The following is a 27,577-nucleotide window of genomic DNA, read 5'->3' on the forward strand; positions in this document are numbered from 1 at the left end:
TGATTGCCCATAGTGAAGCATTTTTTATCTGTTCTAAATGTACTTTTAAAGTGGATATTTTTTATTTTGGCTACTGATGTACAACCACATCATGCAATCTAAAGTTATTTTATAAATGAAATAGACATATTACATACCTGAGGGTCAATTCGGGGATGTTTTTGAATCTTTTACAATCCCGTAATTGTCTCCATCTGTTAAAGCCCGACAGAGTGTGACTCACGTTATCACCCGTCTTCTTTCACTTTCCCTTTTAGCTTTTAATTCTTTGTTTATTTCCTTTTTCTTCTGTGATGGTCCTGCCCCAGTATCAGCCAGAACTACAACAGATAACTTCTAAAGTAAAATTAAAATACAATATAAAAATTTATAAAAATAAAGAAATCTCCTGCTACCTTTTACCTGGCTGGATACAATAACACAGACTTTTCCGGTGTTACAATGAAATCTGTGACCCATCACAATGTGTGACTGTAGAGCTGTTCTACCTGCCACAAATCATTTTGTTACTTTATGGGAAAAAGGCCTTACCAAAAACGATATAAAACTAGTGTTCTTTTCACTGTTAGTGTCGTTTGCTGTTACAGGTCATTTAAGACCATTGTATGAAAAATGACAGAGTTTCAGAAACATTAAAAAGTTACATAGTCACTTTAAAAATGTAAAAAATAAAGCCTGTTACTCAGAATGGGAAGTCTCTCTTTAGATTAAGTGTGTGGCTCCTAAAAGAGGCTTTTATTTGTGATTCAGGATCAGGTTTAACCTCCAAAGTTTTACAGTGTGCGGCCCTGCCTCTTCAGAGCGTACACCATATCCATGGCAACATAAAGATGGTGGCATTCACGTGCATATTAAGTAGCCATGTTGGTTTGCTTTGGTCTTATAATACATCCATAAATGCTCCAGCAGAGGATGGTTAGTTTAGCCAGCAGTTAAGTTTACAAGAATTTGTCCAAATTTCAAGATTTGAGGCTAACAGTTAGACTACAAACCAGCTTTTGTTTTAGCTTGTTTGTCAAAATTCACTATATAGAGTAGAGCTGTGTCTGTGTAAACAGCGCGGTGGATGAGAGTGGACTGTCCAGACAGAACAGATTGAAATATATCTCTTCCTACATGTGTATGCCTGTAGACAGGTGAATGGATATTGATAATACGTATTTAATTTTAGGTTTTATTCAAGCCTTCTTACAGTAACGAGCAGTAGCGCTATCTTTCCCAGTCAGGTGCATGTGCTGCATGTTGTAACACGTGTGTGTGTGTGTGTGTGTGTGTGTGTGTGTGTGTGTGTGTGTGTGTGTGTGTGTGTGTGTGTGTGTGTGTGTGTGTGTGTGTGTGTGTGTGTGTGTGTGTGTGCGCTGTTCAGAATCCCGTCTATCTTCCAAAATGTAACGTGTGTATACAAACGAATTGTGCTGGAAACTACAGGCCATCCAATTATAACAACCTTATCCACATTGTCGAAATCATTTAGATATTGAGCCATTACGTTGAAAATCTTTTAGATAACAGGATCCTATATGATTTCCTGTAGCCATCCTAACAACCTACTACCTGAACGCCTTTTTCTAGTCTCCCGTTTCACTCTCCACAATGCCGTCTTTGGGCAAAAAGTCACGTTGTGAGATCGATAACAGTTAGCCAGCTAGCCTGTTTATGTTTCTTGTAATGTTAGCCATAGTTATGTATTTCTTACCTTGATTTTGGTGTTTGCGTTTCAAAGCCATCTCCCGCAGATGTTTTTGGTGGAGCTGGTCATTTAATAGTCAACTCAGAAGAAAGTGAACGTTTTGACAATAAACTCCATCAACACATCAAACAGTATGTGGAGTAAAACTGGACGGGCCCAATAAACTCTGAATAGTTCTACTGGTTGTTAAATTGCGATGTGAGCGGCATTGTGTCGGCAGGAGAATTTAAAAGGCGACCGCGACATCTGATACCGTGGCGGAATAAATTTTGCCATGGCGCCCCACCACAATAAAATCAACATAGAGGAAACACTGTGAATAAAAATAAAATGTTCCTCTTATCTGTGAAATTAAGCATTTCCACCCCTCACAGAATCAATGAGAACCGGAATTGAAAGAAAGAATTAGAATTGGAATCAGAACTGTTAAAATCCAAACGATGCCCAACCCTGTTGTAAGGTGATTACATCCCAGATCATGTTTTCCAGGAACACCTTCAGCACACTGCGGGTCTCCCCGTAGATCGCAGCGAGCCAGATGGCGGATGGCAGGTTTGGTGATCCCCTGGATGTTATCATGGAACACTTGTTGCAGACGGTTTCTGTTAACATTACTGCTGAGTCACTTCCTGACCTCCCTAACTGGTGTGGCCCGAGGCCCGAATCACAGAACACGCGTGCATTAATCACGTGTCAAAACATTTGTGGCGTTAAAAGGAATTTGCGATAACTTGTTATTATCGCGTTCATTTTGACAGCCCTAGTGTTAATGCAATCCTTTTAGCATTGTTGTGTTGTTGCTATTAAAAACACAACACATGCAGTACTTTTGCATGTGTTTTGTGTTTTTACCACCATATCTATCGGATATTTAAATCCAAGCACAAAACTTTAGTTGCGGTCCCAAAATGGATTTGGTGGTTCTTTTATTAGTTTTGGATGCGAGCTACAGTTGCTGGCTTTGCCTTTGGGGTTTGCAAGGGTTGCACCAGCAGAATTGTATTCTTTAGTAACATAGTGTGAAAAGTTTTGGTCTCCCACAAAAAAAGTTCCTTGCGATCCTTCTTTACATGCACGATCTTTGATTTGTGACGATGTAAGATCAAATTGAGCTGCAAGTGTGCTCCCTCTCTGCCTTTCATGCTGCTTCAATATCACGGCATGAAAACACAAAGAAGGCAAAGACTGAGGGAAATCTGAAGCGTTCTGCCACTCAACATCCCCCATTCCCAAACAACAGCGTCTCACTGCCACTACAAATACATTAGAAATCAATTATTTATGGAACAGAGTCAGGGCCTCTTTAATCTTTTCCTTTTATCCAATTAAATTGTCTAACCATTCTAAGCCTCTATAGCTCACAGGGAATGTGCTTCTTTAAAAAAGAGAAAAGAAGAAAAGATTTTCTCTTCAGTCCTTCTTTTGACTTTCGATGTAACAGAGAAGAGACACTTCTGAGGGTTGAGGAATAAAAGGAAAGAAAGCGAGTAAAGTGTAAATGAACTCCCCCCCCTCCCGACCCGTCACCATTGCATTGGTTCAACAGGAACTATTTGAAGTTTTGATATTAAGACTCTGGTTCCATTCCCCATGCAAAGGGACGCTGGGGAGCGGTGAGGCCTTTCATGATTCCTTTATGCCCAGCTGAAATAGTTCGAAAGTATTTGCGATCATCTCCACAGGGGTAAATACGATGTTGCTTCAATTGCTGTCCTGTATTATGCAAGACGTCAATTGAAGTAGTGTCTCAAAATTGAAAATGCTTGCTTCCGACGCAGATGTGTGAAATTATTGATGTGAAGCATTGTAAAACACTCTGCACTTCTGCCTATTATCATACAGTAAGACTGTTTGAAGAAAAAAAAGTTCCAGACACACTGAGAAGCTTTACATTTTTACGCTTTGTGGAATTATTTTCTCACCCCACAATGAAAGATATAGTTATAGAAGAAGGCTTGATGCTTTAGAATTTAGTCTTCAAACACTATGTTGGTTCAAATATTGACTTAATTCACAACTCAATTAATTGACAACAATTTGGATAATCGATGAACCATTTATGTCCTTCATAAAGCAAAAATGCCAAAGATTCATCAGTTTTCACCTTCATCAATGAGAGATCAGCGTGAATTGAATATATTTGTGTTTTGGACTGGCGGTCAGTCAGAACAAGCATTTGGAAGATGTTACCTTGGGCTAATGGATATTATTATGGATATATTTTACTACTTTCTGACATTTTTGGACTAACCAGTGGACAATGAATTGAAAAAATGGACAGACTAATTACAGGGTTTTCCCATTATAAGGTGTAGGTGCAGCACCCAAGCCGTTCTGGGCACCACCTACGCCGAATGAATGCAACTAAAAAGACTTTTCTCAGATCTAATGATTGTAGTTCTTTAGCAAGTTTAGTCTCTAAGCTTTTTGAGTGTTATTTATTTATTATCTGCTTTTCCAGCGTTTTAGACACAGATGTGGTCAAAAATGATGTGAAATTGAATATTTTCATTTATTGAAAAACCTAACATTTCTTGAGGGAGGACCCAAAAAAAAGTGTACTCAGAAAAACGCTTGGCATGATGGGAGACAGCGCTGGGACCTGGGATGAAATAAAGTTATGTATTTCCTTTGAACTTAGAGCTGAAGCTGAAGTGATTAGTTGATTAATCACCTTTGATTGATAGATAATTAATCTGCAACTGTTTTGGAAACAGAATCAGTTCAAGATTCAGACCTAAAGTGGATCAGCTGCCGGGTTTCCTCTGGCGTCCCTGTGTTTTTAAGGAAAAAGGCCCAAAAAATTTTCTGGTTCCAGCTTCTTCATTAGGTTTTCTTTGTCTTCTGCGATAGTAAACTGAATATCTTATGTTCATATTTTGGAATGTAGGTCAGATCAAAACTAGCTGTCTGAATGTGTCGACTTGGTCTTCAATAGGAAATCATGATGGAATGATTGATCAAGTAATCAAAGAAAATACTCCAGATTAATCGAAAAATTATTACTTTGCACATTATGTTTTTCTAGTAAACTCTCTTTTTGTCTTGCGCTCTGAATGACTCGCACTTTCGCCTCTCCCAAAGGCCAAGTGAGGTCCTGTTTGTGGTGCTGGTTAAAAATGAGAGAAGAAAGAAGCAGCGTTTGGTGAGCAAGAAGGGGCGAGCAAATTCAGTTGTCACTGTTTTTTTTAATTCAATAAATCAATACCTTTCCAAAAGTCAATGAGTAATTGTGATTTCAATATTGACCAAAATAATTGTGATTATTTCCATAATTGAGCGTCCCTATCTTAATATGAAGCAGTCCTTTTATATTTTGAGTCATATTTAGAAATAAAAGCATACAGTAGTTTCAAGGGCCAACTGTAAACAGCGTCAGATCTGCTGCTCTTAGTTACATGATCATGTCATGTCATGATCAGTTCATGTGTGGGCTGCTGATGTGTGCACACAGCATGGCATGACATGTCTGTGGCTATGCATGCACTAGATGATACATGTGTCAGGGTTTGTATGTACTCGTCTACATGTGTGGCATGTCTGGTGCAAAGAGATTTTTTTTCCTTTCTGTGTGTGTGTGTGTGTGTGTGTGTGTGTGTGTGTGTGTGTGTGTGTGTGTGTGTGTGTGTGTGTGTGTGTGTGTGTGTGTGTGTGTGTGTGTGTGTGTGTGTGTGTGTGTGTGTGTGTGTGTGTGTGTTTGGGTAAAACTGTACACCGTACACACAGGCGTGCACAAATAGCTCCTGAGGGCCGTCGCAATCACAGACTGCCAAAAGGAGAAGGATTTCCGAGAGGTTTCCTTCTCGCTGTATAAAGTGGGAGCCCTTTGGGACATGTTTGGCATTCTCATCCACTCACTGAAGATGGCCTGTGATCTGAAGCCACTAACAGGCTCGGCATGCGCCGTCTCTGTCTCCCGCTCGCTCTCTCTCCCTTTCTCTTTCCCTCTGGCTCTCTGAAGTGATTACCCTGCTTGTGATTCCGCTGACACCCACATGTCCCCCCGAGACGTGCCTTCACTAGTTTGTTTAATCTGCCTCCCTGTACAGTAGGTAACGCAGCCATAATTGAGGTGTGTATAGAGCTGTGGGAACAGATGAAAACCAATAGCAGGTTTTTATGAAAACTTGTCTGCGCTATATGTCGTGGATGACAGCAGTTGCTAAATTAATGTACAAAATGCTGCTGTGATAGGAACTCAAATTTTTAACCGCTAAATGTCTTCAACAGGAATCTGTCAGGCCTTTTTTTTTTTTTTCTTAATGTGTTCCCCAGTCAGTAAACGATGAATCTTTTTGTAAAAGAAGCCACAAACATCCGTGTTTCATTAAGGATTATGAAATCTTACTGGAAAAGTTGCGGCTCCTGTCATTCGTTAAGCAACTTTTCTCAGTTTCCACAGAGGCTTACATTAAGATGAGTTATCGGAGATTAGAATACCATTAGTGGGCCTCGCAGTCAAGCAGATATTTGATCTCAGCAACATATGACTTCCAAACGTTGTGCTGATACCTGAGACAGATTCCCCTTTACACTCTGTTTGAATTTTTTTATACAAAAAACAGCGAGTGGAACTGTGAAAATGCAAGCATCAGATACTCTATCTCCCCCGGTTAGTGTCTCGCCTCTGTCTGTAACACGCTTGAACTGCTCTGTTCAGAACATACAGAGTGTCAATCATCGCCCCAAATCAGCCTTCAGATGAAGCAAAAAATGAAAAGGAACAAAAAATGATCCATACAACTGAACTTGAATTAATTAAATATACTGTATCATACTTCCTCTGAGAGATTGCATCTGTCCTCAGATGTGTAAAAAATAAAACATTCTCAGATATCTTTTTAAACCCTATTATTGTAAGATACCAGTAATTAAATTGACAGTGTTATTAATTGGGTTGAAGATAACTTGCATTGAGTCGAGGACATCTTAAACTCAATTAAAGATATCTCCAACTCAATTAAAGATATCCAAATGCCATGTCCCGCAATATGCAACCAGGCGCTTTCTGGCGCAATAATATCAGTTCACTTGTGTCCCTTTTACAAAGACTTAGTTGTACTTCTAAAGTTTTCTTTTTTATCATTTAAAGCCTGATTTTCTTTTTTAAATAGATGTCGCCCATGTCACACTTTGGTGATGTGTATAGTTTCTTTAATGTGCCATAATTATAGTATTTAATCCTTCCTTATCCACTGTTTGAAACAGAAATGAAGATTAGGCACTTCTGACATCAGGAAATGAAGCATTTAAAGGGATAGCTCCACATTTTTGGAACACAGAAGTATGAGTGGATGCATGGTCAACAGCTCAGCCTATGGATCCTGTGGTTGAACAACTCCTAATCAGACAGAGATGAACAGCAATAAATGGAGACAAGTAGCAAAAACACCTTAACCTAATTCTAGGTCAAAAACAATTGATTTATCAGCAGAAAGTTCATCAGCAACGTTAGTACACTGATACACTGTAAAATATTACAGATCCATTTAGCTATGTCCACTTATTTCTTATTTTTAACTGAACAAGCTTATACAAGTTGTCGATTTTGAACTCAACTTTATGAGTTTTTGAAAGTTAAACTTGCATTTATTCGTTGGGTTGACTATTTAAAAAAATTTATGTGTTGATTGAACTTAGGTATGTAAGTTAATTTATCAACCAGTTGCAGTCAGGACTGCAGTCGCAGTCAGGACTGCAACTGGTTCATTGGCTGGCCAATTCCCATGATGCAAGGTAAATAGAGTTGTATTAAAATTTGCTGAAAAGTTTGCAGTTTGTTCAAAATACAAATGTAACTTTATGAATTACGTTTATTAAACGTGTGCTTAGAATGTAGTGTTTTGTTGCTTGGTAATTCTCATTGTTGTGCTGGTTTACATTTCTAACCATGAATTAAGTGACTGTTACGTTTGATAAGAGGTGGAGTATTACGGTGTTAGACATTGAGCAGTAATGGGCTTCCTTCAGCCATTAATCTGCGGCGTGTCACTTCACTAGCGGCCAATTTATGTCAAGTGCTGCAAGATCAGTAGAGAAGCTGCTATTTTGCACACGGCCCTGGGGTGACCCCACCCAAGCACCCACGGTATCTCCGCTATAAATGTGGTTATGTTGTTTTAACTTGAAACTGTGAGTTGAAATAAAGCAGAAAGGTATGTCTGTTATACTAGGCAAGGAAGGTTTCTTGCATTATAAAAGAAAATAAATGATTTGTTTTAACTTAAAGTATGAAGTTAAACCAAGTAATAAAAAGTTAAATCAACTAAAAGAACAACTTTAACAAAATTAGAACACTGTAGTTACATCAACATCATTAACTTTAATTTCTAAGTTGAAACAAAGGCAGTCTTCAATTTGAGTGAACTTCGATTTTCAAGGCAGCAAGGGAACTTGCATTTCCAAGTTAAACTAACATGAAATTTATTACAGTGTAGTCAGTTAGGCCTTTACCCATTTATCAAGCAAGAATGATAAATAACTCCAGATTTGCTGCTTTTCTCCTCTCGTTATTTAATTGTAAGTTGAATACATTTGGGTTTTGGACTGTTGATCAGGCAAAACAAGCTGAAGCTCAAAGATGTCTCCTTGGGCATCCAGAAGTGTGATCAGCATTTTCTGCAATTTTTTGCTAATTAAACGACCCCATTGGTTTATGTGATGGCCATCACTTTTTAACATTTCAACGTTGTTTTCTTGGCAATCGCATCACTTTGACGAATGGCTCTAAATACTACAATACCCATGAGCCTCAACTGCTATGGAGAAGAGGCCAGTCTGAAGTGCAAATCAAAGCTGCAGCAAAATAACTGTAGTTGTTGCAGTTGTTGCAGTTGTGAACAGAACACAGCACCATAGTTGCCATATTATTATCCGAAATTGATCCAGAATTTGATTGATTTGTTTATTTAGCCGTTAGCTGCGAGCATAATAGAATTTTAAGTAGGGATCGACCGATACTGTTTTTTCAAGGCCGTTACCGATTATTAGTAGTTAATAAAACCAATAACTGATATTTTGAAGATGAAAATCTTTAAGTCAAAGTTAAGATTTTGGAATGTTACAAACTCCAACACAAAACTTTGTTTAAATGCTTTAAGCAATTATTTAATAAATGAGAAACTTTCAACATAATAGCCAGTAAGAGAGAGTCAGATAGTTTTTGGGGGGGGGTGGGTAGTAGAACACTTTTTAATTCATTAACATTATCGGTTATTAGACAAATAAAACGCTGATACAGATAAATCTGCAAACTGCCAAAAAAACAGCCCTATAATCGGCCAGGGGCAATAATCAGTCTATCCCTAATTTCAAGCTCTGTGATTGGATGTTTCTTACCGAGATACACCGTAAGAGTTGTAGTTAACTTCTCCCCTTATGTTTTTGTGCACACAGGCTTGTACCTTTTGATGAACAGGAAGGTTTTATGTCAAACCGAGCCGTAGATTTGCTCTGACTTTGGGCCATCCCCTATAAATAATCATGGAAATAATCATTAGTTAGCCTACTTTACTTTCCTCTAAAATCTCTTTATATCATGAAACTATTCAATAAACAGAGTAGTTCTAGATATTTGACCTGGTTGGGTTGGGGATGTCGTATCACTATCCTGAAAGTTTGAGAGATTCTCTGCCCACTGTAAGATGCTTCCTGTCAGCTCAAGCTGCTTATATAATATAATATAAATCCATCTTGTGATATGAGATTAGATATCATCTTAGATTTTAGATATCGTAATATGACATAAGTGTTGTCTTTTCCTGGTTTTAAAAGCTCAATTTTATGAACTTATCAGACTGTTCTAGATGTTCTATTATTTGCCTTTACCCACATAGTCATTATATCCACATTACTGATGAATATTTATCACAAATCTCATTGTGTAAATATTTTGTGAAAGCACCAATAGTCAACGCTACATTTTTCGTGGCGATATCGACATTGATGTATTTGGTCAAAAACATTGTGATATTTGATTTTTCTCCATATAGCCCAGTCCTAGCTGTTTACTATGATCAGAGCATCTGCCAGTGCATGGACACGGATTCACACTTCACGCCTCTCCAGCATAACAATATACTGTACATGATTGGATCATATGTTTTGATCCTTGTGTTTTTCTGTGAGTGGAATATGTGTGGATTTCTACAGAATCTGTCTTCTCCCTCTCCCTCTCCCCAGGGCGCTGTGCCAGCTGTGGAGAGAACGTAGTGGGTGAAGGCACCGGCTGCACCGCCATGGACCAGGTCTTCCATGTCGACTGCTTCGTCTGCATGACCTGCAGCAGCAAGCTGCGAGGCAAGCCTTTCTACGCTGTGGAGAAGAAGGCATATTGTGAGCCTTGCTATATTGTAAGTCACTTTTTTTTCTGCCTCACCATCTCATTTTGACTCACTCTGGTTATTTATGTGTCCATGTTTCAGGTTCAGTGTTATTTTTATGTATTTTTTACACTTTAGACAACCACGTTTTCATGAAAAACCCAGCAAGCTGCCACCTCTCGCCACACATATCCATTTCCTCTTTTTGTTTTGGCTCAGTTTTGTTTTTGGTCACTTAGTGAAACTGTCTTTTAATGTTGTCTTCCCCTGAAAGTGATTACTTGCAGTTACACAACTTTTAATGACAGATAGTGTTGAAAATCATAGACATGAGAAGATGCTGTGAACAATGTCACTAACAAGATTTGTCTTGTTGAGTGTGCAGTGTCTTGTGTTTGATATCAAAATGTAAGCTCTTTGAATGTGTTAGCAGACTAGCAGTTACCATTAGCTCAGTAACCGTAGGTGCTAGTCAGCTCTCTAACAACAACGATTAGTAATAATGTCAATGCTGGAGTGGAGGACTTTTACATGTAAATGAACGTCCGTTATATTCAAGCCCTTGCCAAAAAAGTTCACACAATGCTAATTAAGGCTATTGCCACCAGGGAAAGATCTCTGTGTTTATCAGTATACCGGAGTTGTGGTGTCGTGGCGACTTTCCCGCGCCAGCACACAGGAAGTGATGCCAGAGCTAAAGGGGGAGGAGACCACTGTGATAGAGCAGCAGCTCGGAGTAGGGCTGGGTATCACCAATGATTTCCCGAACCTTTCAATTCAGATTCACAAGGTCCCGATTCGACATTTCAAACAATTACATTACCAATTTTGCTTGGCTATAAAAGAGATTCTCATAGAACATATGCTGTAAATTGTACAAGCAAGAAGCAACCCTCAATTTTCTTTTTAAATGCACCACCTTAATGTTTTATTGACCCCCAAAAGTTTGTTTAAAGTACTTTTTAGTTATACATCCATGGTGGAAATGCATATGTTAAAAGATCGATTTTTGGATTTTATTAATCAATATCAGATCACTCAAACAAACATTTAGGCCTTTATTTATATAGGACAGCTGAAGACATGAAACATGAAAGGGGAGAGAGAGGGGGGAATGACATGCAGCAAAGGGCCGCAGGGCGGAGTCCAACCCACAGCCGCTGCGTCGAGGAGCAAAACCTCTATATATGGCGCCTGCTCTACCAGGTGAGCTACCCAGGCGCCCACAAAGATCAATTTTAATTGGAGAATCCATTATTTTAACCCATCTGTAGTTAGGAGTATGGCGGAAGCTACGGAGGAAAATCCTAAGAAGTGTCCAAGAAAAGTTTCCGTGTGGATGCTTCTGAAACAAAATGAACTCTGCGTTCACAGGATGGATTAAAGTCAAAAAAAGAAAGCGATCGACACGGGGAGCTCCCCTGCAGGCATACGTCATAAGCAAGTGTCAACTGTGTTTGTGTAATTACTCTAACTGCCAGAGGGGGGGGGAGACAAAAGTTCCTCTAATCTATATTAGGTAGTCTCCATTGTTAGTATACCAACAGTTAGTATAGTATACTAACAGTGGATTCAAATGACTGAACGCTCATAATGACAAAGCACCAGAGAATTATCACCTGACTCTGCAGTTTCTGTCAGCTTGAGAGCCAAATATTTTTCTCTGAAGGTAGTGGAGTGAATATTGGACTTAAACGTGACTCTAAATGAACGTTAAGTTGCTCTGTGTCTGCTGGATGTATATATTCGACTATTACGTTATTAAATTCACTTCTGAGACTTTTTTAAGCGAGAAATCAACGAGATAAAGCTCAAATATGGGACGTTTTACGAAAATTGATGGCTTATTGCAAATTTGGTAAGACTGTGTGTCGGAGTTCAGCTGCCGGTGCTGCCTGTGTTGCTGCCTCGCTGCACGGCCTGCCTTCCTCCACAGATCCCGGCCTGCAGCTCCACTCTTCCTGCTAGCTAAATGGCCCGTGTGTGAGAGTGATAGCGCGGTCAGCGAGCTTGTTACACCAGCAATCTCTTACAACAGTTCCAGTTAATCTTGGCTGGCTGTCAGCATAACTAGCTATATTTACAGTTTGAATTTTGTCACGCCACTTATACAACATATCTCTGAAGGTCTTATAAAGCTAACAACGGTGTCCGATTTCAAGTTAATGAATTTTTGTGAACAGTGGGGGTTTTGTTATCTATGACTGTCCCTTCAATCCTAGCTATGTGTAGCTAGCTATGAATCACGGATAGTTAGCTTCATTTTTGGCATAATTTCTGTATATTTACAGTTTGAATTTCATCATGCCACTTATACAAGATCTCCCTAAATGTCTTATAAAGCTAACAATGGTGTCCGATTTCAAATTAATGAATTTTTGTGAACAGTGGGGGTATCGTTAGCTATGACTGTCCCTTCAATCCTAGCTATGTGTAGCTAGCTACAAAATCACGGATAGTTAGCTTCATTTCTGGCGTAATTTCTGTATATTTACAGTTTGAATTTCATCACGCCACTTATACAAGATCTCCCTAAATGTCTTATAAAGCTAACACGGTGTCCGATTGCAAGTTAATGAATATTTGTGAATTTCAGAGGAATTCTAAGAGGAGCTAGCTCTCATTGATAGAGCTACATCCAGCCGCAGGCACTATCAATGAGACTCGCTGACAAGCGGCGTTTATTTCCCCAATCGTTTGTTTAAATAACTCAACACATTATAATTACACACATTAAAAGATTAACTGGAACCTGTGGTAACAGATTGCTGGTGTAACAAGCTCGCTGACCGTGCTCTCACTCACACACACCGGGCATTTAGCTAGCAGGAAGAGGGGAGCTGCAAGCCCTGGAGCTCTGTCAGAGCACCAGCGTTTAGTCCATTATCCTAAAACCGGTGACTTTGAGCGGGTATGGAGTGCTGTGGGCTGCCAGTCGTGACGGAGCTCCAAGTACCTCAGAGCAGGCCGGGGTGTGTAAAGGAAGGCAGGTCGGGCGGCGAGGAAACAACCCAGGCAGCACCGGCGCTGAACTCCGACACACAGTTGGACAAAATTTGCAATTAGCCATCCATTTTCGTAAAACGGCCCATATTTGAGCCTTACATAGTTGATTTCTCGCATAAAAAAGTTTCAGAAGTGAATTTTGTAATGGAATAGCAGAGATCTGCGCGACCTAGCTAGATTCAGAAGACTACCTGATCTCAGGTCAGTTGTGTAGCCTATGTAAATGTTGGGGCGTGACTGTTCTCTTAATACACCCATGGGCTGACAAAGGTTCCGGTTTTTGGGAGGTTGACGTCAACTTCCAGCTTTGTTGGGATTCGCCCGTTTTCAGCGGCAGTTTCAAAATATGAAATTTTCATAGTAAAGGGGTGTCAGTGGGACTTTGAGCTTCTATGTATGTCCTATTTACCCACCGAACTGTCGTTATTCAACTATGACAGGGTAAAATCGGTTTTGCATTCTATCACCCCTTTAAGTAGATTTTCTTCTGGGCTTAATTACTAGCATTTTAGGCAGTATCGGAGGCTTTTCCGATACTGGTATCGGTATCTCTAGTAGGACATCTCTAGTAGGATACACATACACACACACACACACACACACACACACACACACACACACACACACTTTACGCCACTGTTACGATTGTGGCGTCGTGGCTGGTGTGATCCCATCGCAAGATGGTCTCTAGTGTTGACAGTGACATCAAAGCCAAATGTTAATAGTGGTAGTCATGTGATAGTCGAGAGCAGCAAATACCCAAGGCTAGCGCAAAACTTGTCCTGGCTACCCACTACTTCATTCTTTTTGGCCCAGTCCAACCTGATAGATCATTCATTTGTTCCCACGGAATAATGTTATCAGAGATGCATTCATTGTCTTTTTTATAATAGAGGATTTTTGTTTTTGATATGTCTTCCTGGGTGAATTAGATGATTATATTGTTTTCTCTCGCACATCATTCAGTGAGCTGATGCATAACTATCTGGAGTTGCAGCTGATAAGCAGTCAGATATGGTTTTATTTGCACTAGAGTTATTAAATGAGTGTTAAAATCATGTTAGAATGTAACATGGTGTTCATTCTCTTTGTGGATTACATAACAGAGAAGATTCTGTTTCTTCTGTTTCCTCATTTTTACTTTTCTAAATCACTCTTCTGATCCAAAGTTGACCAGACTGAAGAAATGACTGGCAGTGAGATATCCCTGAAGGTTTCTGCAGTTATTTTTAATTGTGGGTGTTTTTTTTTTTTATTCCTTCTTCCAAAACTGTGACCTATTTTCCTGTCGCTATGTTGAGCAACACACAGGAAAGTATTTCCTGGCACAATATTGTCAGGAAAGACGCATCATCTTGCAAAACCACAAGAAAATAGTTTTGCAGAAGTGTTTCTGTCATTCAGTTTCATTTGAATATGGTTCAGTTTTGTCATCGGTCCAGTCAAGGTTTCTTACTGTCAGCAATATCCTGGGTAAGTTCCATGTCATTGAGCTGAGACGGGAAGTAAATAAGAAATATGTGATTTAGATTTTTGGATTTAATTTGTTGTGTTTTGTAAAAAAAAGTCTTAAAATTAGTAAGAGGGTCAGCGTCTCCAGGTTCAAATGAAGATAGTACAGAAAATATATTCATTAAAGGGGAACTCCTCCAATTATGCACACCAAAGTCTGTTGACATGTCTCCGGTAGTGTAGTCTCGCTTTGCCAGACCCTCCTCCAAAGCGCGCTGGAGGAGAAAAGCTGCAGTGCCGCTGCAAAATAGGCTCGGAAGGAACAACAGAAAACTCAGATTGGACAGATAGTGTAGCTAGGGTATATCCTTGACGTTCCACTTCCGGGATTGCTCCGGTGTTGCAGGAAATTCCGGCGGATGCATGTATGTCCGTTACCTTTCGCTTTTTTTGTGTTGGAATTTTAACCTCCGGTGGATTTGTGAGTAAATCCAGACAGCTAGCTAGACTATCTGTCCAATCAGAGTTTTCTGTTGCACGACTATTTTACAAATGCTCTGTGCGTCGTTTAGCTCCACCCATGACAATTATGATTGGTTTAAAGACATGCCAATAAAGCCAGACCTTCCTCTGCTCCGCGGCGTGTGGGTGGTCTGGCAAAGCGAGACTACCGGTAGTGCTACTGCATATGTCAGCAAAGTTGTATAAAGCCTTTAGTGGCTCCAGGGGGAGCTGTGTGTCTGACAAATGTCCTCAAGTCACGTGAGTCAGCTGGGTCTAAAAAAAACTACTAGTTTAAAAATGTACAAAACAAATCTGGAGCTGTGGAGGAAGGGAGACCCCTGTGGCCAACTGAATATGCTCAGGAGTGTTTCTCCCGCTTGCCCCGCCCACGAGTTCCAGCACGGCCCAGAGACTTTATATTGTAGTGACATCACAGTTTTTTTAAATCACTTTTCTCGGCTCGAGGGAAGTTTTTCAAATATAAGAAGTCCATGGATTAAAAATTCAGAGTAGAAAGAGTCCAAATCGACCTTGTTTGCATTTCGGGTTGTCCTGACAACAGTTTTACAAATTTTCATTTACAATCCTTTTTGGGACGCGGGGTGATTTGTCGCTGCAGTGGCCACTGGACAAAATTTGGCTGACTGAGAGCACTTCATGGAGCCTTGAGCCCACTGCTCATCTCTGCTCGAGGCCAGCAGCTCCAAGCGACCGAGTTGCATTGTGGGCAATGTAGGCACCAAGTTTGGACAAGGAACAACAATGCATTCCTATAACAGTGTTAGTACTGTGATGCTAAATATGTGGAGCGCTCTTTTAAAAGACAGGTTGTGAAAATTTAGATAATTTACAGCTTATGTTTGGAAAAAGTCTGGGGGTCTTCTACAGCCCCCCTCCAACAGATGGAAGCCACACTAAAACAAATGTTGTCAGGCAGTTCTTTGCCTATATAATACTTCCACTTTGCGGATTGTAGATAAGAAACTTTTAAAGAGAGATGATTGGGCTTGTACCAGCTTGCAGTTTGCTAGTTAATGAGAAGGTCAGGGCTTTGTTTTTGGCGGATGAGGAATGAAGCATCTTGATGACCAGTGCAGCTTAAAAATAACTCCTGATATATAAAGTATTTTCTTTTCAGAAAATATCTTGGAATGATGATTATTGGTCCTAAGAAATAAATTCAAACACACACTGATATTGTTGATTCGTCCGACATATGACATGAACACATACATACATACGATGTTCCTTCACATCACTTGCCGGAAATAGATTGATATGCACTTTACCGTTAAAGTCTGTAATTTGAGCTACGTGACGTTTAAACCAGTGGCAGGCCATCTCTTAAATTCATCCTGTTCAGAGGCACTCACTGTGATTATAGTTGTCTTGTCTGGAAGTTCTCCAACTCTGATACATGCGCTAAAGAGGAACGGGATAATTTAAGAACTTTATTTATGCATTTCATCAGCATAAATGTTCTTCTGGCACAAGATCAAAAGGATGGGGGAAATCTGAATTTCTTAATGAAAGTAATTTCTTCTTCTTTTATTCCCATCCTCAGGGTCATATGCCTCTGTACGATTAGAGAATGAATGTGAGAGTTGAGTCTCTGAAGAGAAATGTGGTATCCCAGAGAGAAGGGAAAACTTCAAGTCAGTCAGTCTAGGAATCTCTCAGAGCAAAAGAGCATTAGCAGCATCCCAAACCTGTATTCTCAACCCCCTGTTTTCCATAATTAGTGGAGTTGCCTTTTATTCATATTGCAAGTATTATATTACAGAAATCAATCTAGTAAAATTAAAATGTGTATTCTTGATTGATGCTTTTCGACTAATTTGGTGTTAAATGTGTAAAAATGTATTTGCTGATAAAGAAAAGACTAATTGGTAACACTTTATAATAATGTTACATGAATTATCATGAATTCATGCATGGCTTCATGCATGACAAAGCATGAATTCATTCATTCATCATATCTTATTTATCATTGTTAAAGATGGAGCAGATCAGCACTTCATTTGAGGGGCCACAAACATTTTGAAGTAATGAAGTAATGTTTTGTTAATCATGATTACAACACTACAATTCAGTTTCTTTAGCCTGTCACTTTAACTATAGATTTACCGATGAAGAAACCCGGAAAATCATTAATAAATCAGAAATCATGATTATTCAAATACCTTAATTGATGCATTAATTAACGTATTGTTCCTGCATTAAGTCATGAATGAGATACTATTAATCATTGTACATTACTGAGAGTTCATGAAGTACTACATGAATGAATTCATGCTTTTTCATGCATGAAGGCATGCATGAATTCATGATAAATTCATGTACCATTATTATAAAGTGTTATCAACAAATTTATTTGAAATGCATAATAGATTAATGTTAGTTTCTTGACCTGTCTGAAAATAGACTTTTAGTGCACCTGCCGGAATCAAGATTATATTTCCATTGTATATTTCCATCCCATATGTTATAAACTGTAAGTGTGAAATAGATTTCACCAACGCCCTCTGGCAGAGTATCACATTTGATGTGATATATCTTACAGGTACAACAGGTGCCTGAGGAAACTCACTGTGTGTAGAATCTGTTATATTATGCAAAAATCTATTAATCCCTTTACCAGGAATTGCAGGAATACATTTTGCACACCACGTTGATTGCCATCCATTAAAGTTTTCTGCCATGTATCAAAGTAAGCAATCAGCAGCCCCCTTTTATCTAGGCTCAGACTTTACATATTCTGTGGAACAAGACCGGCATTTGTATTAGCGAGATCCGTCTCTTCCGCTGGATGATTTGCCTCATTCAAACGGTTTGTCTCGATACCGTTAATTCCTTTTAGTAATGTGCAGGAAGTCACCCACATCTGTTATCATCACCTGTCTACTTCCTGATTTTACAACCTGCTATCTTTCTGTCTCACCAACCTCAGTCACACCACTGGCCCACAAATTGCACAGCAGTAATCAGCCTTTGTCCTTCTGCACTTCCGTGGCTTGCCTCCACCGAGCACATATCGCTGCTTATTTGAATACACAACCACGTTGATAAACATTACAGACGTTCAATTAATGTCCCGTTTTGCATGGAGTGCTTCGTCTAATCGTGTTAATGTGACAACATCGGGCCCCAGCCTGAGGTGTCCCACAGCTTCCCCCATTTCATGTTTGCACACATGATGAGACATAAAGTATGAGTGTGTGTGCAGGGTGCCTGGTTAGCTCACCTGGTAGAGCAGGCGCCCATATAGGCGCCCCTTTGCTGCATGACTTCCCCCTCTCTCTCCCCTTTGAAGTCTAAGCTTTCCTATGCAAATAAAGGCCTAAAATGCCAAAAAAAATAATCGTAAAAAAAAATGCCACCGAGCGAGCCGTCCATTATTGTTGCTGAGAGACAGCAGTGTGGAGTTTTGGTGCTACTAAGTGTTTTCCAAGAAAGCTCTCATGTGAAATATTTTCCAGCAGATTCAAAGTATTGCTGACTGGATGTTTTCTGCACACTGTAACAAATTAATCAAAGGGCATCTGGAAATTCACAAACAGGAGAGGAACACAGTAGGGTCGGGCGATATAACAACAGTATTTTCCATAACAGTTAGGCATGTTAGTAGCTGGTTCTCTCTAATTGGAGATCCAATACTGTAATCAGATCTAGGATGACATCAACAGTATGTTTTCATGTGCTGACCCAAAACCTTTGTAGATAACCACCAATTTCTAACTTAATGTTTATCTTGTTAATTTGGTCATCTTGCAGCTAAATGCACATTGAGGTGCAGAAAGTTGAAGGTTTGAGTCTTTTCTTATGTGCGTGAAGAACACAGTCTCATTTAAAGCTCGCTGAGAGCAGGGATATGAGGTGTATGTAATGCATTTAAGAAAGAGTGCTCCACTTTAGAGGAAAAGTGCTGTAATTTGACAGGCCAAGAGCACATTCACTGTGCCAGCTTTTGTGTGAACACACCAGCTACAGACAGCGTCATATGTTATGATTATGTCCAGGTATGTGCTAAGTGTCCTGCTCTGTAGTTTGTATTTGCTGTGTTTTCACTTGGACCAGTTTCGCTGGGCAGTCATTGTCTGTGGTTGTAATGATAGAAATGTTAGTTATGAATTATTTTCTTGGGATTTACATGAAGTGTAGTCTCGCATTGCCAGACCTTCCTCTACAGTGCTGCGGAGGAGGGTCTGGCTAGTCTACACAGCCTTTCTGAATGGGAGAAAAACATGCTCTGGTTTATTGGCATTTCTTTAAACCAATCACAATCGTCTTGCCGGACGTAGCAACAGTGCCTCTGCAAAATGGTCTCAGGAAGGAACTTGTTTTGGTGGAACATGTGAACGTTCAAAAGTAGTTTTAGTCGTGCACCAGAAAACTCAGATTGGACAGATAGTCTAGCTAGCTGTCTAGATTTACCCTGCAGAGATCTGAAGAGCAGTTAACACCCCCCTTAAATGGGTTCCAAACCATCACCAATGAAGAAGGAAGTCTTTGCTGAGTTCAATGATACCTCACACAAGTGTTTACATCAATCGGGCCATTAGTAATAAAAGGGGGCGTGGCTTGAACATAGGGGGCGGGCCAAACCATCACCAATGAAGAAGGAAGTCTCTGCTGAGTTCAATGACACCTCACACAAGACTCTACCTTAAACGGTTCAAATGATATGAAACATCTTGACATGTTATATATGTGTACCAAGTTTTGTGAGTCTACGTTAAACGCACTGCAGGGGCTCAATTTTCTTAACTTTCTAGGGGCCGCTAGCGAGCCATTTTTGTGCGCCTATTCCCGAAACCCTTAAAATACGTAAATTTTCACCAGACTTGATGCAACCGCCAAATTTGGTGAGTTTTTGAATATGTTAAGGCCCTCAAAAAGCCAATTCATTTGACGGGAAAAGAAACAATAATAATTCCTTCAGTTTCAATAGGGCCTTCGCCGCTGTCGGCGCTCGGGCCCTAATAAAATAAAATAAATTAAAAAGAAACAAAATTGTCATTTTACATTTAAATATGGTACACCTGTATACCATAATCACGTTTGTAAATGTCTGACATACAAGCGTTAGGCGAGACTTGTCCTCCGCCGCAAACACAGTCCTTTACGCCACATCCTTTGTCTGCACCAGCGAGGCTGGCTTTAAACTCGGTGGCGGACCATGGTCAACTCTCTTGCCATTTCCCAGGCTTTCATTTGAATGATAGCCTGAGGCATGGGCAGTCCCTCATTTCGTTTTTTGTTCACATATTCACACACCCTCCGCTCAATCTTAAAGAAGTGGCCGGTTTGGGGACACCGGTATGCTTTTCTTTTTGGGCTCGCTATCTCCGTACATTATATTCTGTAACACCATATTTCTTCGCTGCTTGGCAGTTGTTTGGCGACTCTGCTTTGTTAATCACCATCCATCCATCCATCTTCGTCCGCTTATCTGGTGTCGGGTCGCGGGGGGAGCAGCTCCAGCAGGGGACCCCAAACTTCCCTTTCCCGAGCAACATTAACCAGCTCCGACTGGGGGATCCCGAGGCGTTCCCAGGCCAGGTTGTAGATATAATCCCTCCACTTAGTCCTGGTTCTTCCCCGAGGCCTCCTCCCAGCTGGACGTGCCTGAAACACCTCCCTAGGGAGGTGCCCAGGGGGCATCCTTACCAGATGCCCGAACCACCTCGACTGGCTCCTTTCGACGTGAAGGAGCAGCGGCTCTACTCCGAGCTCCTCACGGATGACTGAGCTTCTCACCCTATCTCTAAGGGAGACGCCAGCCACCCTCCTGACGAAACCCATTTCGGCCGCTTGTACCCTGGATCTCGTTCTTTCGGTCATGACCCAGCCTTCATGACCATAGGTGAGGGTAGGAACGAAAACTGACCGGTAGATCGAGAGCTTTGCCTTATGGCTCAGCTCTCTTTTCGTCACAACGGTGCGATAAATTGAATGTAATACCGCACCCGCTGCGCCGATTCTCTGACCAATCTCCCGCTCCATTGTCCCCTCACTCGCGAACAAAACCCCAAGGTACTTGAACTCCTTCACTTGGGGTAAGGACTCATTCCCTACCTGGAGTAGGTACTCCATTGGTTTCCTGCTGAGAACCATGGCCTCAGATTTAGAGGTGCCGATCCTCATCCCAGCCGCTTCACTCTCGGCTGCGAACCGATCTAGTGAGTGCTGAAGGTCGCAGGCCGATGATGCCATCAGGATCACATCTTTGAGTTCTTTGAGCACTTTGAGTTCCTCAAAGTGCTCCTTCCACCGCCCTATTACCTCCTCAGTTGAGGTCAACAGTGTCCCATCCTTACTGTACACAGCTTGGATGGTTCCCTGCTTCCCCCTCCTGAGGTGGCAAACAGTTTTCCAGAAGCACCTTGGTGCCGACCGAAAGTCCTTCTCCATGTCTTCTCCAAACTTCTCCCACACCCGCTGCTTTGCCTCTTTCACGGCAGAGGCTGCAGCCCTTCGGTACCCTGCAACCGCCTCCGGAGTCCTCTGGGATAACATATCCCGGAAAGACTCCTTCTTCAGTCAGACGGCTTCCCTGACCACCGGTGTCCACCACGGTGTTCGTGGGTTACCGCCCCTTGAGGCCCCTAAGACCCGAAGACCACAGCAACTTTGAACAATGTCCACTTGGGTTCAATGCCCCCAGCCTCCACAGGGATGCACGAAAAGCTCCGCCGGAGGTGTGAGTTGAAAGTCTGTCGGACAGGGGCCTCCTCCAGACGTTCCCAATTTATCCGCACTACCCGTTTGGGCTTACCAGGTCTGTCCAGAGTCTTTCCCCACCCCCTGACCCAACTCACCACCAGATGGTGATCAGTTGACAGCTCCGCCCCTCTCTTCACCCGAGTGTCCAAAACACACGGCCTCAGATCAGATGAAACGATTATAAAATCGATCATTGACCTTTGGCCTAGGGTGCTCTGGTACCAAGTACACTTATGAGCATCCCTATGTTCGAACATGGTGTTTGTTATTGACAATCCATGACTAGCACAGAAGTCCAACAACAAACAACCACTCTGGTTTAGATCAGGGAGGCCGTTCCTCCCAATCACGCCTCTCCATGTGTCTCCATCATTGCCCACGTGCGCGTTGAAGTCCCCCAGCAGAACAATGGAGTCCCCCACTGGAGCCCCATGCAGGACTCCAGTCAAGGTCTCCAAGAAGGCCGAATACTCCGAACTCTTGTTTGGTGCATATGCACTAACAACAGTCAGAGGTTTCCCCAACCCGCAGGCGTGAGGGCGATCCTCTGCTCACCGGGTAAACTCCAACGTAGCGGCGCTCAGCCGGGGGCTTGTGAGTATCCCCACACCCGCCCAGCGCCTCACACCCTGGGCAACTCCGGAGAAGAAAAGAGTCCAACCCCTATCCAGGAGTATGGTTCCAGAACCGAGACTGTGCGTAGAGGTAAGCCCCACCAGATCTAACCGGTAGCGCTCCACCTCCCGCACCAGTTCCGGCTCCTTCCCCCACAGAGAGGTGACGTTCCACGTCCCCAGAGCCAGCATCTGCTGCCCGGGTCTGGTCCGTCGAGGCCCCTGACCTTCACTGCCACCCGTGTAGTTAATCATCATCTTAAAGTTAACATCAGAACTTCTCATTCGTTTGCTTACTTGCCCTACTTTTGAGCCACTTTGTTTGGGACTGTTGGGAGTTTGATTGACGGCTCTGGTCATTGTGGTTTAAAAGTCTAGACCCCGAATATAGGACAACCTCACTTTTTCAGGTATATTCATTTTATCATATTCAGGTCAATATGATATTCATGGTCTGTATTTTCTTTAGCACTATTGATTCAACATTTTTACTTTACATTCCTGCGCTGGATTCGTACAGGGATTCACGAAAACAATGCTTCATGTAGTACAATTTCTTTCTCATAGATGTCAGGCTCACTGTTACTGATAATGCTAAGCCAGCGTTTCACACCGCTGCTAGTTAAATTAAGAGCATTGTAGTGGCGAAACACAGGGTTGCTTTTATTGTGAAGCAGTCACAGGAAATGTGTTTATATCAGAGGTTAGTGCTGACAGCTATTATTCATCAAAAATGCATCAGCAGAACAATAATTTTACTGCATTTATTTGGTACTGGATGAGTTTTAGAAATCGCTGCAGGCGACCGGCTGCACGCCTTCAGCTACTCACAGTGTGCAGCATGAAATTAGATAGTGATTTGAATTATTATTGTCTGAGTTCTTGGTTTGGCTGCTCTGTAAACCGATACATCAGTTGCTCTTTTGTTGTATTTCTGACATGGTAGCTGCTCAACGAGTTTTTCCTGTAGTACTACACGTTTTACCGGGGATTTCTCCGTCGTCCGTCAAAAATAGAAGCTCTGCGTATCTGCTGCGGACTGACGGAACTGGGACGGAGTAGGGACGCAGACGTTCCGCAGTCTGTGGAAATACACACACTGACTTTAATGGAAACCTAATGACTCCATCGACGTTCTGGAGACATTCCGCAGACGTTCTGGAGACATTCCGCAGACGTTCTGCATCCAGTGGAAATTGCCGGTTAGTCACAAAGCACACCTAATTGCGGCTCGTTTTGAACATTATTTAACCACTGTTCATATAGTGGAAAGTTAACATACATTAGTCAACCATAACTATAAAATGAAAGGTTGGAATGTTTAGCTGCCCTGTCATCTTAGACCAAGAATAAATCATTTTATTCACTGAAAGCAGCTAAAAGGCCACCGACGGCAGCTACCATCAACTTTTAAGATGGAATGTTTTCTTGCATGTTTCTCAATGCTTGAGTTGACGACGTAAATCAATCAACACACCTTAAATGTCAATATGACAACTTTGATCATTCCATTTGTTTTTATTGTCTCTCTTGCATGATACACTTAAGTGATTATAGGAACTTCAAGCGCTTAAAGAGCTCATATTATGCTCATTTTTAGGTTCATAATTGTATTTAGAGGTTGTATCAGAATAGGTTTACATGGTTTAATTTTCAAAAAACGCTCACTCAAGAGCACTCTTACACACTATTGAGAGCTGACACGTTTGCGTAAAGTAAGTAGTTGTACCATTTTCATCCGTTCTAATTTAAAATGTAATATTTCTCTCCTTTTATAATTTTGTAAGTAATTATTTTCACTATTTTAAATGTAATTAAATGTTGGTTTTAATAAATACACACGTCACTTTCACTTCTGCTCCTTTGTAAAGCACTTTGCATTGCCATTGTGTATGAATTGTGCTAAGCCTATATAGGGCTGGGCGATATGGTTGAAAACTGTATCACGATATAAGTTTTTCATATCGGTCAATATCGATAATTATTGATATTTTTTATGACCTATTTAAAATAAGGACCAGGAGAAAAATATATTAAATTTAAACATTTTTATTTTAAACTTGCTCTGATTATAATCCCCTCAGTTATAAAAGCAGAAATGTCAACACAACCATGGAAAACACTCAAATAATTAAAATGTAAACAGGTCTAAAATCACAATGAACACTTAACAATTATCTCTTAACATTAAGGTGCAAAATTAAAGAATAAGTAAGAAATGCTTAATAAAGTGTCATAAAATAGTGCAAAGTGTTAGCTAAATATAAGAAACCTGAGAAGGAACTATTTTCTGCAGGTTTAGTGCTAGGTTGATAACCTGGCTTCTGGACAGTGCTCAGCATGTCTGCCTCCGTTATTTCTTTGTAGTGTTTAGGAAGGCGCTGATGCAGAGTACCTCTCCATGGTGCTCTGCTGCTTGTAGTGTTTAGTAAGGCGCTGATGCAGAGTACCTCTCCATGGTGGTCTGCTGCTTGTGCCGTGTTGCAGCTGCAGATGTTGTTGGACGTTGATGGCGAATACGGCTGTGCTCGAAAGTGTGAGCGCGGCTAAAGTGGTAAAACAAGTTTGTGGTCGTACCAGTGTTGGTGGGGACGACGGTCTGACGACATTGGTCTGACTACGGTCAGACTTATAAAATCCCCAAAACTGCCATACTGACTTTTCCTGTTTTATCAACGATTTCCTCGCTCGCTGCGGCACTCACTTTCCACTCCACGCTGGTTCTGTTATTGAAGAACACGAGACAGCGATGTGGCGCAACCAAACATGATACTGTTACATGATTGGCTGTTAGAGTGTCACTCCCCACGTTGCTAGGTTGCCAGAGAGTGAGGGCCTTTGTTCATGCAACCAAACTTGATTCACAACCTCTGGTTTCTTCTGATGAAGAAAAACAAGTTATCGAACGTTTTATCGACCGCATTTTCTATTGATATTGATTATGTGTCTATCGCGATACATATCGTTATCGTTTTATCGCCCAGCCCTAAGCCTATATACTTCATCAGTTCTGCGCCCTTCTCCAGATACAGCGTTCTCTGCATCAGTAACTGCATTCCACGCATCGGTTTGATTTGCTGCTTTGTATCCACTGCTGACTCTACTAAATATTAAATATGATGTCTCGTTTTACACTAACTTCTTTCATTAGTACCTCCACTTCAGAATTACTAAAGTTTTTCTTTCTTTTGGAGCCTCCACCGTCTTTACCACGTCTTTTGGACATTTCTCTAAGTGTGCACACGGCCCTGCCATCTCATGCCCATTTATGGGAATTAACGGGGCGTTTACCTATGCTAAATAGGAGCCACGGGCACGAGCTTTACATTTACGAAGACATTGGGATTCATCATTCTAACAACACACCTGCGAACAACTCTCCTGTTTAAGAACATGTCATGAATCAGACGTAGACCTTTTCTTAAGAACAAATTTAAGAACAAACTTAGGAAGATATTGGTGAATGAGGCCCAGTCAATTTAATGTGTAGACTCATGGAAGCTCATTTCATACTATATGCACTAACCCAAAGGCAAATATGGCAGCATTTATAGACTCAATTTTCACAACTTCACATGAAAAGCAAATTAAGTCATTATGTTCTATCAATCATTATACCTTTTAGAGAGTTTAAGCCAAAATGACACCACATATATTTGAAATTATACTCCTAGAAATAAAGAGTAATTTGCTGTTTCCTTTCACTTTAGGAAGTCTGCTCTTAACCAGGAGAGCCTATTAGTTACCAGAGCTGAGAGCTCTTCTTGTGTCTGGTAGCTCTGCTGGTCTTTGAAGACGTTCAGCAGTGGGCTTCAGTGTCACTGAGGTTAATTGCTTACACAGGGTACCGTGCCTTCTGTTCTTAAGTCCATTCTATGTCGTCCATATCTGCGTTGTTACCAGTCCATTTCTTCCAGTTTCTGCAGCATTCATACATTAAGGGTTTTGCCCAGTTAATTAACTTTTAAACGGTTCCTTAGCTGCCCTTTGCTTTAGGTTCCTTGCTCGTAAACAGATCCATTCAATCTGCTTAACTTACACCAGTAAATGGTAAAAGGGTCTCAGACAATGCTCAGATCCCTGTTTTGAGGCAGAATCACATCCCCACTTTCCTGTTTATACTACCACTTCCCATGAATATAGATCATCCAAAGTGCAGCCAGTTTAAGTGTACTGCCATGAGACAGATGTAAGTAACACAAGGTCACACCAGGAGCCCAGCTTCATATTGAAAGAGAAGTAATAAAAAAGATAGGGATTTGCCCACACAAAAACCTTAATCTATTTCTACCTCTTTTGACAGAATTTCAGAGAGCACCAAGGTCACGGATGCCAAGTTGCTTGAATGTAATTACCTTCATTATCTGGTGTTGTACTATCGCTGTGTTATTTCAAATAAATGGGCTTTGGTCTCATTGGGTACGCTCTGCGAAAGACTTTCCATTCTGCCATTGTAAAGGAAGAGCGGCACACAGCAGCCCTGACCTGCCAGTCACCAGGAAACGTTCGTGATTGACTGATGAGCTTTCACCCTCTGTGTCTGTTTGTCTGTCTTGGAAAGTGGTGATGTGAGCCTCGCTGCTCGCCCATTCATGTGGTCTTTTTTTATGACTTAACTATCAGGCTGCTTCTTTTTTTGTGTAATTAATTTTCACACGCAGAACCACTTATTCACCACAACCTCTTAATATGAATTTCTATCATCAGCAAGGACTCTCTCTTGAAGAAAGCATCTTCTCTGTGGGGCTTAATTTACCAATCCACTGTGGTGCATTTTCACACAAATCACAATAAAACTGATGTTGTGATGCTCACCCAATTAAGTAACTATAAATCAGGGTTATATGTTTAAATTATTATTTACCACGTTTTTTGAAACATGTAAATTAGACACTTTGTAGAGAAAGTATTCCATATTTATAGGCTTTTGTAAAAAGTATACTTTTTTGAGTGGCTTTCTTATCCTGAACACAAACAAAGAAACGCATGGTGTTGTTTGCCAGGAAGACATAGACGTCTGCATTAAACGTCAGTTTAAAGAATAACATAGGTTTAATCAAAAGTAATGTTACACTAAGTGTATTCCTCAGTGTCTCAATTTTGTGATACAGTAAATGCAAAATCAAAGAAAGAACTATGTGAGTTTTATTTGGAGACTGTCCAATATTTTATTCGTTATGGACCCGTTTTCCAGTGTGCTGTATACAAACAAACTACACTCCCCCACAGAGACTTGGCACTTCCCTCTCATTTACAATCCGCTT

At 41.0% G+C, this 27,577-nt stretch overlaps 1 protein-coding gene across 4 annotated transcripts in view; it reads left to right on the top strand.

The window, feature by feature from the left end:
- lpp (LIM domain containing preferred translocation partner in lipoma) overlaps positions 1-27,577 on the top strand; it is a 178,549-nt gene that overhangs the window by 135,779 nt on the left and 15,193 nt on the right. For all 4 annotated transcript variants that reach the window (XM_028587317.1, XM_028587318.1, XM_028587319.1 and 1 more), the window contains one exon: positions 9,872-10,041. In XM_028587317.1, coding sequence (XP_028443118.1) covers positions 9,872-10,041 — 170 coding nt within the window. The remainder of the gene's footprint in view (positions 1-9,871; positions 10,042-27,577) is intronic.

The sequence above is a fragment of the Perca flavescens genome, chromosome 9 (genome assembly GCF_004354835.1).
Source record: "Perca flavescens isolate YP-PL-M2 chromosome 9, PFLA_1.0, whole genome shotgun sequence".
NCBI lineage: Eukaryota > Metazoa > Chordata > Actinopteri > Perciformes > Percidae > Perca > Perca flavescens.